The 13,332-nt window shown below is 41.1% G+C and overlaps 1 protein-coding gene across 5 annotated transcripts; it reads left to right on the forward strand.

Annotated features, from left to right (window-relative positions):
• Positions 1-918: 918 nt before the first annotated feature.
• On the forward strand, positions 919-7,748 carry srsf9 (serine and arginine rich splicing factor 9). Of its 5 annotated transcripts, none has more exons than XM_024803178.2 (6): positions 919-1,082; positions 1,569-1,863; positions 4,843-5,265; positions 5,442-5,611; positions 6,574-6,746; positions 6,835-7,748. In XM_024803178.2, the coding sequence occupies exons 3-6, from the start codon at positions 5,108-5,110 to the stop codon at positions 7,057-7,059; spliced, it is 726 nt and encodes a 241-aa protein (XP_024658946.1). In that variant the 5' UTR covers positions 919-1,082; positions 1,569-1,863; positions 4,843-5,107; the 3' UTR covers positions 7,060-7,748. The 5 variants fall into 5 exon arrangements, with proteins under 5 accessions (XP_024658946.1, XP_024658947.1, XP_024658948.1 ...); XM_024803179.2 differs by having other exon boundaries at positions 5,063-5,265; XM_024803180.2 differs by having other exon boundaries at positions 5,086-5,265.
• The last annotated feature ends 5,584 nt before the right edge of the window (positions 7,749-13,332 follow it).

Consider the following 13,332-nt stretch of genomic DNA (forward strand, 5'->3'; position numbering starts at 1 on the left):
ACGTCCCCGATAGGCATCACGCAAGAACCACGGGCCTCATTCCAGTGAAAAACCTGAAAAACTCCCCCGTCGTGTAGTAGGAGAAGCAGATGGTTTAAGAGAAGCAGGAGGCCTTATACTGAGGGTAATAGTTATTTGATCCAGTTTGTGAACAGTCCCTCATTATTTGGCCATTTGATTTTAATGCAGAGAGACAGAATATAAAGCAAAAATCCAGAAAAAAAAGACATTACATAAAAGTTGATTTGCATGTCATTCAGCGAAGAAGTATTTGATCGCCTACAACCCAGTCAGGATTTTGGTTCCCACAGATTGTTTGTGTGTCCAATGGGGCCGAGATTACAGTCAGTCAATCAATTGTAGCTACTCAATTCAATTTATTTTATTCATTTATTGGTGGTGGTCAGAGGGCCCGGTGGCGCCAGTGTCCGGCCTCTGTCAGTGCGCCCCAGGGCAGCTGTGTGACTACAATGTAGCTTGCCATTGCCTGTGTGTGAATGGGTGGATGACTGAATGTAGTGTAAAGCGCTATACAAATGCAGGCCATTTACATGGGAGGAGCTTGTTAATCATCTGAAGGCAGTTGTGACCATGGTAATACTGATAACACTCTACGCTGTATGGTACCAGCAAGGTCCCCCTGCAGAACAAGGCACATGTGCAGGCTAGTGAACATCTTAAGGAGTCAGAGAAGGCTTGGGAGAAAGTGCTGCGGTCAGATGAAACCGAACTTAACTCAGCCCACTGTGTGTGGAGGAAGAGAAAGTATGACCCACGATCGAGGTGGAAACATACTGTTTTTCTGCTAAGGATTACAGGATGACTTTGCTGCATGGAGGGGGCCACTGGAGGGGCGGGCATGTACCATAAAATCTTACATGAAAAGAAAGGGGGGGGGGGGGGGTAGCCAGCCTAAATCCTGTAGAAAATCTTTGACGCTGAAGCTTCAAGTTGCAAACACCTGCCAAGAAACCTAAATGTTTCTGTAAAGAGAAGTCAACCAAAATCCCTCCTGAGATGTGTGCAGATGTGGTGACCAGCTATAAGAAACGCTTTATCTCCTTGCTTAGCAACACCACCAGGTACTTGTGTTTTCTTGAAGATCAAATACTTATTTCACTCTATGATGTGCAAATCAGTTTATAGCTTTTATGTAATGTGAAAATTTTTCTAGATTTTAAGTTGATATTCTCGCTCTCTCTATTAAAATTAAATTAATAATGAACTTTTAATTCAGAGGATAGAAATGAGAACTAGTTTGTGTTACAAAATAAAGCAGTCAGTGTTCTCAATTTTAGTCCCTCTCAGTTTCGTATAAAAGCTTATTTGTTTTTTGTTTTTTTTGGTCATCTCAAAACTTGACTTTATAACTCAAAATTAAGGTTAGGGGAAAAATTGATTATTTTATTTTCCTTTTCTTGTTTGTTTGTTTGTTTGTTTTAGTAAGTCTCAGACCAACTATAAAGTCAAGTGCATATTCACACATATATATATTTTTTCTGCCACTCTTGACTTCCTGTGTACTACCACAACTCCTGTCTTGGCACTCTATCATATATTTCCTCTAGGTCCACAAAGACACCCCGCACGTGTTCTTCTAATCTTCTCTCTACTGCTCCAACAACCCTCTCAAAGCAAACATTATTGTAACGCTCGGCTGCTGCTCACTGATCGTCACCACAACTTCTCCCAGCAGCAGGGGGCAGCAATGATGTAACAGTGGCTACTGTCTGCCGGAAATGAAAAGCTGTAGAAGAAGAACGCAGCCATCTCCCGTAAATGTGCTAACTTACGCGGAAGCAGCAGAGTGTGCTAACTGGTTGCATTAATTCTACAAACAGGCACATTTACCTGCTCTAAAAGGTAATCAGAGACATTTATTAATTTAAGTTTTTTTTTTTACCATATGCATTTATTATGCGCTCTCTGAAAGCGATAAATATTAGCAAATTGTAGCCGACCCAGAGTCTTTTTAGCCTGACTCGCTGATCGACCTTACGTTACCAACAAAGGGACTGCGCTGGTTTCGCAATTGCTGGTGTGCAAATTATAAGCTAGGGGTTAGTTTCTAGATATAAAGGTCAAGTTGAATGGGTCGACTCCAGAGGCCGTGTTACAAGACTTAAAAAACCAAAAACAAAAGAAAGAAAGGAAAATACCTGAACTGCTTTTAATGTAAGCAACCCCTCGTTTACAGCCGCCTGTTGCTAACAATAGCTATGACTACTTTAGCAGTAGCCACTGTGATATTTTAGGGCAAAGCCAAATTTGAATGGCTGGAACGAATCTGGACTGTAGTGTCTAAGCGGTAATGCTAACCAGGAGCTCTCGAATTTTAGATTAAATTGAGGTCAGATCGCAGTTGTTCAGCTATGGGACGTTAAACAGGTTTGGTAGGTTCAGCAACTGCTCGATTAAACGGGGTTTTCAAGGCCCCGGAAACGCCTTCAAGTCCAGGTAAACGTATAGGGTACGGAAAACACCTGTTAGCAGCTGTATGACAGCCACCAAAACACCGTTTTTATGAATATTACATTTTGTTTCAATATGCTGGGTTTGTATATAAATTTTATGCGGCAGCTTTTAAAATCACCAGCCTGAGTTTACAGAAAAATGTAATAGTAGTGTCAGTCTGGAATAATGCACATTGGACGGCGACAGTCTCATGATAATATTGCGATTTTTCAAAGTAATTTTGTAATAATTATGTTTGTGATAGTATGGGCAAAAATACAGCACTTATTGGTGTAAAAGCAACAATCTGAATTTTTAGCCTTTTTCCAGTGAGCTGCCGTCATAGATCGCGGACTACATGATTCAAACTGTGTGTCTATTGCCACAAGGTGCCAGCAGCAGCACTGCAATAGACTAGTTGTTACACAGTATATGTCAAATGTAAGACCAACAGCCGGTGGCGTGGTGCTTTCCTGAGAAAGTTGAAGTGAAAAGATAGCATAACTGCTCATCAGGACCCTTTGGAGTGTTGTAACCTAATAAAATAGAAACGGAGCTTTTTAACTAGTTTCATCCACCATTTATTTTGCATGTCATATGGAGTGCAACTAGTGAGTGCTCTATATGTGTCTTTATCACCTACCTTCATAGCATGGTTGTAGTCGCTGAGCTGCATTAAGCTGGAACAGTTTTCTTATGCGTTTTCCATATTGTTGTGCTGCTTTGGAGGTCTGCCCTCCCAACTAAGCGTCAAACAATTTTCATATTATTGGCTCCCTTTTTTTACAAGTAGAAATATAAGAAAGTGTTGCGCTGCCCATCATTTCTTTATATTTTGCTTTGAGCTAGACTTCCTTGTAATTTTTAAAGTGGTCTTGAGAAATAGTCCTCCAGGTTTTCTGAAAGTCAGTGTTTTTCTTTGAATAGTGTTATGTCTATGGATAACAATACACTTAACAAAGAAGCAGTTTAAAATTGTATTTTTGACACTGTATTATATCAGCATGTCATTAAAACACAGGTGTTCCTATTTCTTTTGTTGAATTCATGAAAAACACCAACAATAACACAGTTTGACAGACATGAAATAGTATCTAGGCACCAACAAAGTGATTACCAAAGAGCTCTTAGTTGAAATTTGTGCATGGTGTTCAGTGTGTCCATTTAAAAAAGAGAGGAAACTGGAGGGCCAAAGAAGTGGCAAATCTTACCCCCACCAAATATGTATATATATATCTACAGGATCTGAAGGTCATGTCTTGAAGAAATCCATCCACCAAAGAACTGTGTCAGACCTGAAAGATACATCTGGACCTTCAGGTGATCTATGTACTGTTCACTGAAGGTTCAACAGAAATGGTCTCAGTGGAAGGATGGCTGTAAGAAGCCATTCTTATACAGGGGGAAAGAGAAAGGGGAGAAAGAGTTTGAGGTATGTCAAATTACACAAGGACTGGATTAAAAATCAGTAGCAACAGGTCTTCTGGAGCGAGGAATCCAAATTTGAAGTTTTTGGTTGAAAGGAGGATGTCACAGTACATCAACAGTAAGTGTCTGTAGCCATCTGTAAAACATAGTGGAGGCTCTGTCATGGTTTGCAGCTGTATTTCAGCCAGTGGTGTTGGCTGGAGTTCTTTGAAAAATTTGTGAAATGATAAACACAGAAAATAACGTAAAATCAGAAAACAGCTGATTGTTAGCGGCTTCATTTTTGAGCATGACACTGATAACAAACACACTGCCAATGCAGTAAAAACATACCTGGACAGAAAAACACAGTGGCCTCTCCAGAGCCTGGACTTCAACATTATTGAAGAAGTATGGGATCATCTTCACAGAGAATGGAATAAATAGCAGCCAACATCCAAAGAAGAGCTTTGAATGTCCTTCAAGAAGCCTAGAGAACTATTCCTGAAGACTACTTTAAGAAAACATCCCTCAGAGAGTTCAGGCTGTGTTCAAGGATCAAGTTGGTCATAACAAATATTGACTTTCAAGGTCATTAGAATTCTACAGACATTTTTGCCTTGTATACGGTTTTTAAATTTCCATTTAGGTTGGCACATATTTCCTATTTTCCAAGGAAAAATATAAAGACATTTTTTAAAAGGTTTTGCAAAATACATTTTTTTAGTACACACAGAATTGCATGCTAGCTTAATCCACATAAAACAAAACAAAAAGGTTAAAGGCATAGAAAATATTGTTTTTGCAGTAAAAAGCAGAGTAGAAAAACACGTAAGCATCAGTTCATTTACCGTTTACACACAGGTAATTGTTAGTACCTTTTTACATTTTTTCCCACAGTATGCTTATAATCTCACTTTAAAGAGAACAGATCTGTAATCACTGAAATGGTTGGACATTCATTACACTGTGTTTTTAAAGTTTTCAGGCTTGGATCCGAAGTCCTGTGCCATTTTTTTTTTTCCTTGAGCCCATCATTTACTTCTATCACGGCTTCATCCCTTCTTTAAAGCTTTATTCTTGTGTAAATTAAGGAATTGTCTGCGGATGGACTAAGTTTTGGATTGGGACTAGGAATATGATTAAGGACCACTTCCACAGCTATTTGTGAAAGCAAGAAGTGATCTCTAAAAGTCTGCAGGTGCCCCCCTTCTTTTGTGTCAGCAGTGTCGCCTACTCAGCCAACATGTCTGATGGCCGGATCTATGTGGGGAATCTTCCCATGGATGTCCAGGAGAGAGACATTGAGGATCTCTTCTACAAATATGGAAAAATTCGTGAAATAGAATTGAAGAACAATAGAGGCACTATCCCTTTTGCCTTCGTCCGATTTGAAGACCCACGGTGAGTTTTGCGGATGGTTTTTGGCAACTCGAATCACACTCCTCCTTGTTGGACACCATAAATTTTGTGGTATATCGTCTCCAGTGACTGCCGGCAGGGAATGGATGGAGACAAGATATCCAACCTTTGTCCGCTAGGCGTACTTTGGTAAGGAGTTCTTTGCTCTCTTCTCTTAGGGATGCAGATGATGCGGTCTATGGAAGGAATGGATATGGATATGGGGACTCCAAGCTGCGTGTGGAGTATCCCCGTTCTAAACCTGGCCCAATGGGAGGTGGTGGAGGAGCACCTAGAGGAAGATTTGGACCCCCAACTCGAAGATCTGAATTCCGGGTCATAGTGTCTGGTAGGTGGACGCCATGAGTCGTAGCCAATTAATATTACTCTCTCATTCGGTACGGCCTGGAAATCAAGGGGACTGGTAGGAAAGTGGACATAGGAGTCTTAGGCAGATAACTTTCTCCCATTCGCATGCCGGACTGGAGAACAAGGGGACTGGTAGCTGGACGTCATGAGTCGTAGGCAGATCATTCTCTCTTTCTCATGGCGGACTGGAGGACAAGGGGACTAGTTGAGGACGTCATGAGTCATAGGCAGATATGTTTCTCTCTCTCATGGCGGATTGGAAGTCAAAGGGACTAAGTGGATGAGGTCATGAAAATCAAAACAGTAAAGTGAAACCGGTCATGTTGGCTGAGTAACCCCAAACACCGGCTATAGTGATGGTAGGTGTCATTTTGTCATTGTGTATCATTAATTATGTTATGTGCTTTGTCAAATGTTTCTGTAGTTCACCTAAAACACTGGGTGGAGAAGTGGGTGGACTTATCAGTCAGGAGACTTGAAAAAGTCAATTCGTTTTTTCCTACTGGTTATAAGGATGATTGACCATCTCAGTATTTTCAACTGTGGGTTTGGCATTAATAAGTAACTGCTGTGCATGGAAAGTGTTAATGATTAAAGACAGTGTAAATTAACACTTGGTGCTGAATAGGTAACACCTTAGACAGACCACAAATCCAGGTCTTAGCTTTATAGTGTTTTAACATTAACCAGGTTGTGTCATTCCTGGCATTTTTAGCAATTTAAAGGCAGGGGAAATGCAAAGTCTTCCACTTCTCCATCTTCTTTAGGTTTCAAGAGGTGTAAAGGTCAGACTGTATAAAAATAATGAATTAAAGAAAGAGTTGCACTTTGGAGAAATAATGAAACCCTTTCCTGCTAAGATTTTAGGTTTAAAGTGTCAGGTAAATTTAAGCAGGGAAGTATATTTTGTCCACACCATCATTTAGTCTTTTCCTGTTCCAGGACTGCCACCATCTGGAAGCTGGCAGGATCTGAAGGATCACATGCGGGAAGCAGGAGATGTCTGTTTTGCAGATGTGCAGCGTGACGGAGAGGGTGTAGTGGAATTTCTCCGTAGAGAGGACATGGAGTATGCACTGCGTAGATTGGATGGGACAGAGTTCCGTTCACATCAGGTTAGTGTTAGTGATGGTGAGATTTAATCGTTCCTCTGATGATAAACTGCAGCTGATGTCGTGTAATTCTTTTGTTATTTCTTGTTAGGGGGAGACTGCTTATATCCGTGTGTATGAGGAAAGAGGTACTCCCAACTGGGATCGATCACGATCCCGTTCCAGATCCAGAGGTCGCTATTCTCCTTACTATAACAGAAGATCTCCCCCTGCGCGCTACCAGTCGCCCCCACGCCATGCTATGTCACGGCATAGCCCACCTCCGAGAAGACACCTTCCGCCACACCACAGCCCACCACCTCGTCATTATCGGTAGAAAGTCGCATCATTTAGAGGAATTGGATGATTATTTTTTGTGGTTTGTTTTTGTAATTCTACATTTTATTTTTTTTTGTTTTTGTTTTGTTTTTTAAAAACCTCAGGCCTCCTCATAGCACACACCATTTTTATTTCTTGATTAAAAACATTCCATGGTCAGGAACCCCTGAACAACCTGCTCCTCCCCACAGTCTTGTTTTTAGGGGGAGTTTTTTTGTTTGTTAAACACCCATACGTTATCCGGAAACAGAATTATGTGTTAACTTTTTGTGAGATAACCATTTGACCATTATGTAACATATTGGAGGTTTCTTTTATAAAGAAATTCGGGAGTGCGATGTCAAACATTTAAAACAAAGTACACATTTCTGCAGTCCTGCTTCTTGAATTGACGTAATTTTATTTTTCATGTGTCACATCTTAGTAGCTTTAAGTATGAAAGGGTGCGTTTTCTGTTTGGCCAAACCAAGAACCCATAAAACTAATCAGTATAGTAAAATTAGTGAACCCTTTTAGTGTAACACGTTGACTGTGAGACTTAATTGTCCTTTGGGTTTGTTTTCGGGTTTTTCTTTGTACGTGTAGGCCGCTGACCGAGGTGGTCTAAATGTAGATTATAATTTGTATGCATCTCTATCGTTTTTGGGGTTTTTTTCTTTACCAATAAAATGCAAACTTTTACTGTGACAGTTTCTTTTCCATTTTTTTTCTGTACTTAAAGTGAAGACATTTCCCTTCTTTAATCTGCAGTAATAATTTATATAGAAAAAAAAAATGTGGAGTAGATTCCAAGAAATCAACAGTTCAAAGTTGAAAAATTGTCTATTCAGCTTCTGCCCAAACTAGAATAATGAACTGGATAACATGAAAAAGACACAAAGGACAACTATTCCTTTTTTCTTGCGGTTTTATTCCCAGTCACATCTATGCCAGTAGTCTATTTGCTTAGTCGATTAGTTAGGGTGATAACCTTTGAATAACCTTTAAATAAAGAAAACGTATGCAATAATATGATTATTCCTGAGGTTACTTTATTAGACCTGTGCTTCCAATGACTAAATCAATGCTGATATTGAAATAGTTTGGTTTAATGGAGCACGCTGGACCTCTAACGCAGCTTGCTCTTGAATGCTTTGCTTCTTATATTGATTTTTATGCTGATTTTTTCCGTGTGAGCTTACCTGCGATAACTTCTGGACACTTGTAGATCATTAGGACTAGAGTGTTCTTAACAGAAACAGCAACATTTTATGGTTACCTTGTCCTCAGCGCTCCGTGTGTCTGTGGCCTAGACACAGCTGAAGCCTGATTACAGCGTCTGGGCACCGAGCAGCCTCAATAGCCTGGAAAGGTGCTAACCGCTAGGCTAACTAGCAACAAGATGCCTTCCCTCTCCACAGATGACTACCACAGCCTCCTGCAGAAGATTGCAGTACTGGAGACAAAAATTCATCGCTTAGAAGTAAACGTGGAGGTAAATGGACTGTGTGGAAATGAAACAACCTTGCCTTTGATTCAAAACAATGGCGATGAGCAAGCTAGTACACAGCTAAGGAGCACAGATAACATGACCAAGAAAGTAGACTCTGTGCATTATTATAAATCCTCAAGTGATAATCCCCCCTTAGACTGTCTTGGTGCAAAACCAAGACATAAATCATGTCTCCTGGAAGGGGGAGGACGTATCACAGGCAGGGCACAGCGAGCTGAAATCTCTGAAACCGACTGGCCTTCACTTCCTACGAGACAGAGAAGCTCTTCTACCCCTGTATACGGGAGGAAACAGGACTGGACAATCGTGAATAGGAAGGTTAACAACAAACCTCCAAAACAACTGAATGTGAAACTGCAGAACAGATTTGCTCCACTATCAAAGGACCCTGGATCTATATCGGACAACCATCCATCTAAAAGCAGCGAAATAAGGTCTGAAAATCTGTTGAAAAGTGAAAGGCCACAGGGAAAGCTAAAGGCTAGGCCTGAAACTCTGATTGTGGGTGACTCTGCCGTAAAGGATGTACAAAGGATGTGCGGTAAGAACACTAAAGTCCTCTGCTTTCCTAACGATATGGTCAACAACCTGAAGGAGAGAATTCTTCAAATTGCAGATGAATATCCAACTGTGACAAACATTGTTCTGCATACAGGGTCAAACGATGTGTCCAAACAACAGTCGGAGGTTCTGAAACGGGACTTTACTGGATTATTAAATACTGTAAACTCTCTGAATGCAGCTGTATTCATCAGTGGACCTGTACCGCCGGTCAGAGGAGGAGACGAGAGATTCAGCAGGTTGTTTACACTGAATAAATGGCTTATATCAGCATGTGCTGACCACTCAGTGCATTTTATCGACAACTTTAATATTTTTTGGGAACGCAGGCATCTGTTCAAAGCAAATGGATTTAATTTTAACAAGTCAGGGGTGAAACTGTTCACCTCCAACTTGTTTTATTCCATACGTCATCCATCCGTGCTTGGTGCCAAGGCTGAGATAAACGAGGAGTTATCTCATAAAGAGGAACAAACAGTACTCCAAGAACAGACAAAGCCCAGCAGAAACCTTGAGGAGGAGCTCCATTTGCCCCCACCCGGGAAGAGCCTCAGAAAGGAGAGACATCCATGGCATCTGAGGAAGAGCCTCAGAAAGGAGAGACATCTAAGGCAAGAAGAGGGGTCCCTATTTGCCTCCAACTCTCTCAACAACACCAACGACCAGGACAAGGGACCACGACCTTCCCCAGTCCCCCAAACCCCTGACAGGCCATCACCCTCCTCCCCCTCCCTTTCTCCCTCCTCCCCACACCTGAAATTCACTGAGGAGATGATGGAGCGGGTCAATGCTGGGCTCAGATCTATCCCCCCGTCCCAATCCCTTTTTGTCCCCCATAAACCCCCCACCAGAGCGGCCAAAGGTTCGCCATCGAGCCCCGCCCTCACCAGAGCAATCGAAGTCACATTGCCCAGCCTCGCCCCCCTTAGTTCCTCTTCATGCCCTGTCTCCGCAGTCTGATGTGTGATGTGTGAAGGCTCCGGGCTGTGAGGATTATGGCAGTGATGACTTTTCCCAGGAGAAGCTGGGACCCTGTTTACTAGAAGGTTTTAAAATTTCTGTACTTTTAGGTGACAGGAGACATGTGGCCTGGTCAAAACACAGAGAGCTGCACTCTAAAAGATCTTTAAACATAGTAAACATACCTTGTGTGCCACAGACTGCTCCCAAACACGAGGGGACAAGTAATACCTCTAAAACACTTAAGTTGGCTTTATTAAACATTAGATCTCTAGCTGGGAAAACATTTTTAATTAATGATTTAATCACTGAGCACAGCCTTGATTTTATGTTTTTAACTGAAACTTGGTTGGACCAAAGTAACAGTGGAGCTGTTCTCATCGAGACGACCCCTCCTAACTACAGTTTTATCAGTGAGGTCAGGGCGAGCAGGAGAGGAGGAGGGGTTGCTGTCTTATTTAATGAATCATTTCAATGTAAGCAGCTATCTCCTGGAAGTTTTCAGTCTTTTGAATATGTGGCTTTACAGCTGAAGGCCCCATCCAAAGTTGTGTTTCTTAATGTTTACAGGCCTCCCAAATACTGCACAGACTTTTTTAATGACCTCAGTGAACTGCTGTCTGTGATCTGTGTTGATTTTGACTGTGTAATTATTGCTGGGGATTTTAACATTCATGTGGACAACCCTCAGGACAAAGGGACTAAAGACCTGAGTAACACTCTGGGCAACTTTGGGCTGACTCAGCATGTAACAGAGGCCACACATAATAGAGGACACACTCTTGACCTACTGATCTCCAAAGGCCTGAGCATTTCAAAGGTTACTGTGTCTGATGTGGGCCTGTCTGATCATTACTGTGTTTTCTTTGAAAGTAAAATCTCAGCCCACACAAATATATCAACAACAGTGATCACAAAACGGTGTATAACTGAACACAGTAGTGCAATTTTTAACCAGGTCTTCCCATTAACACCTGACCTGTCCAGAGGGTCAGTCAATGAACTCGTCAATAGCTTCAATGCTAACATGTTAAATGTAATGGACACTATTGCTCCCATTAAGGTGAAGGTTATCTCTGGAAGGAAAAAGTCTCCATGGAGAAACTCCACACTGGTGAAAAATGAAAAAAGAGAGTGTAGGAAAGCTGAGCGCAGATGGAGAAAAACAAACCTCCAGGTTCATTATGACATCTATAAAGAGAAACTTCACAATTATAATTTACAACTGAGGAGTGCAAGGAGGTCCTACTTCTCTGACATCATCACTAAAAACAGCCATAATGCTCGGGTCTTATTTTCTACAGTTGACAGGCTAACAAACCCCCCTGTGTCAGTGGCAGCTGAACTTCATTCGACCATGGCCTGCAATGACTTTGCCAAATTCTTCACTGAAAAAATCCAAAAAATTAGACAAGCAATTGGTACATCAACAGCAGATCCAGGATATGTACTGTGTCCACCAAAAAACTGTTTAAACACCATGAAACAGTTTCAACCTATTAACAGCAAAGACCTGGAGGACATCTTAGGTCAACTGAACTCCTCCTCCTGCTGTTTAGATGTCCTGCCAACAAGTTTTTTCAAAAAGGTCTCAAAGACTTTGGAGTCAGACCTGTTACAGATCGTCAACTTTTCTTTATTATCAGGTGTGTTTCCAGAACCACTAAAAACTGCTGTAATCAAACCTATACTGAAAAAGGACAATCTTGACAAGACACAAATGAACAACTACAGGCCGATCTCAAATCTCCCGTTTTTAAGTAAGATCATTGAAAAAGCAGTTTCTCAACAGCTCAGTTACTTCTTAAAACAGAATAATTGCTACGATGCCTTCCAGTCAGGTTTTAGACAGAACCACAGCACTGAAACCGCTCTGACCAAAGTGTTTAATGACATATGTCTGAATACAGACAGTGGAAAAATGTCAGTCCTAGTTTTACTGGATCTCAGTGCAGCATTTGATACAGTTGACCACAACATATTACTCAAACGACTGGAGAACTGGACAGGTCTTTCAGGAACTGTACTAAACTGGTTCAAAACATACGTAGAAAACAGGAAATACTTTGTATCAATAGGTAACTTCACATCTGAGCAGACAAGTATCACATGTGGAGTTCCCCAAGGTTCCATCTTGGGACCCCTTCTGTTTAACATCTACATGCTCCCACTGGCACAGATTATAAACAACAACAAAATAAACTATCACAGCTATGCAGATGACACACAAATATATATCACAATGTCACCAGGAGACCGAGGCCCTGTACAGGCTCTTGGTAAATGCATTGAGGAAATCAATGACTGGTTGTGCCACAATTTTCTCCAGCTAAACAAAAACAAAACTGAGGTAATAGTCTTTGGCGCCAAAGAAAAACGATTACAGGTCACCAGAGAACTTCAATCTATACATCTAAAAATCACAAACCAGGCGAGAAATTTGGGTGTAGTGATGGATGCAGACCTAAACTTAGAAAAACACATTAAGACAATAACAAAGTCAGCTTACTATCACCTCAAGAATATATCAAGGATAAAAGATCTGATGTCTCAACAGGACCTGGAAAAACTAGTCCATGCATTCATCTTTAGTAGGCTTGATTACTGTAACAGCATCTTTACAGGTCTACCTAAAAAATCAGTCAGACAGCTACAGCTCATTCAGAACTCTGCTGCTCGAGTCCTCACTAAGACAAAAAAAGTGGACCACATCAGTCCAGCTCTGAGGTCCTTACACTGGCTGCCTGTCCGTCAGAGGATAGACTTTAAAGTTCTGATGCTGGCCTATAAAGCTCTGAATGGTTTAGGACAAAAATACATCAATGACCTCCTGACCCAGTATGAACCATCCAGATCCCTCAGGTCATCTGGATCCGGTCTTTTATCAGTTCCCAGAGTCAGAACCAGACACGGAGAAGCTGCATTCAGCTTTTATGCTCCTTATATCTGGAACAAACTCCCAGAAAGCCTCAGATCAGCTGAAATACTCAGTTTATTTAAATCCAGGTTGAAGACTCACCTGTTCTCAGCTGCATTTGAATAAAGCACCAAATCCACACTTTAAGCTTAAATTTCAAAACTTACATTTAACTACTGATTTTATCTACTGTTCTGATTTTATCTGTTTTGATTTTATATACTGTTGTTTGTTTGTTTGTTAATTAGTTAGTTAGTTTATTTGCTTGTTTTAATCAATTTTAAATCATGCTTTTTATTTGTTCTTGTTTCTAATGTCTCTGTAAAGCACTTTGAATCACC

The sequence above is a fragment of the Maylandia zebra genome, linkage group LG7, assembly GCF_041146795.1.
Source record: "Maylandia zebra isolate NMK-2024a linkage group LG7, Mzebra_GT3a, whole genome shotgun sequence".
Taxonomy (NCBI): domain Eukaryota; kingdom Metazoa; phylum Chordata; class Actinopteri; order Cichliformes; family Cichlidae; genus Maylandia; species Maylandia zebra.

Coding starts and splice junctions, on each gene's coding strand:
- srsf9 (XM_024803178.2), top strand. CDS start 5,108: ATGTCTGATGGCCGGATCTATGTGGGGAATCTTCCCATGGATGTCCAG. Junction 5,612..6,573: donor ATTCCGGGTCATAGTGTCTG/GTAGGTGGACGC, acceptor TTCCTGTTCCAG/GACTGCCACCATCTGGAAGC. Junction 6,747..6,834: donor CAGAGTTCCGTTCACATCAG/GTTAGTGTTAGT, acceptor ATTTCTTGTTAG/GGGGAGACTGCTTATATCCG.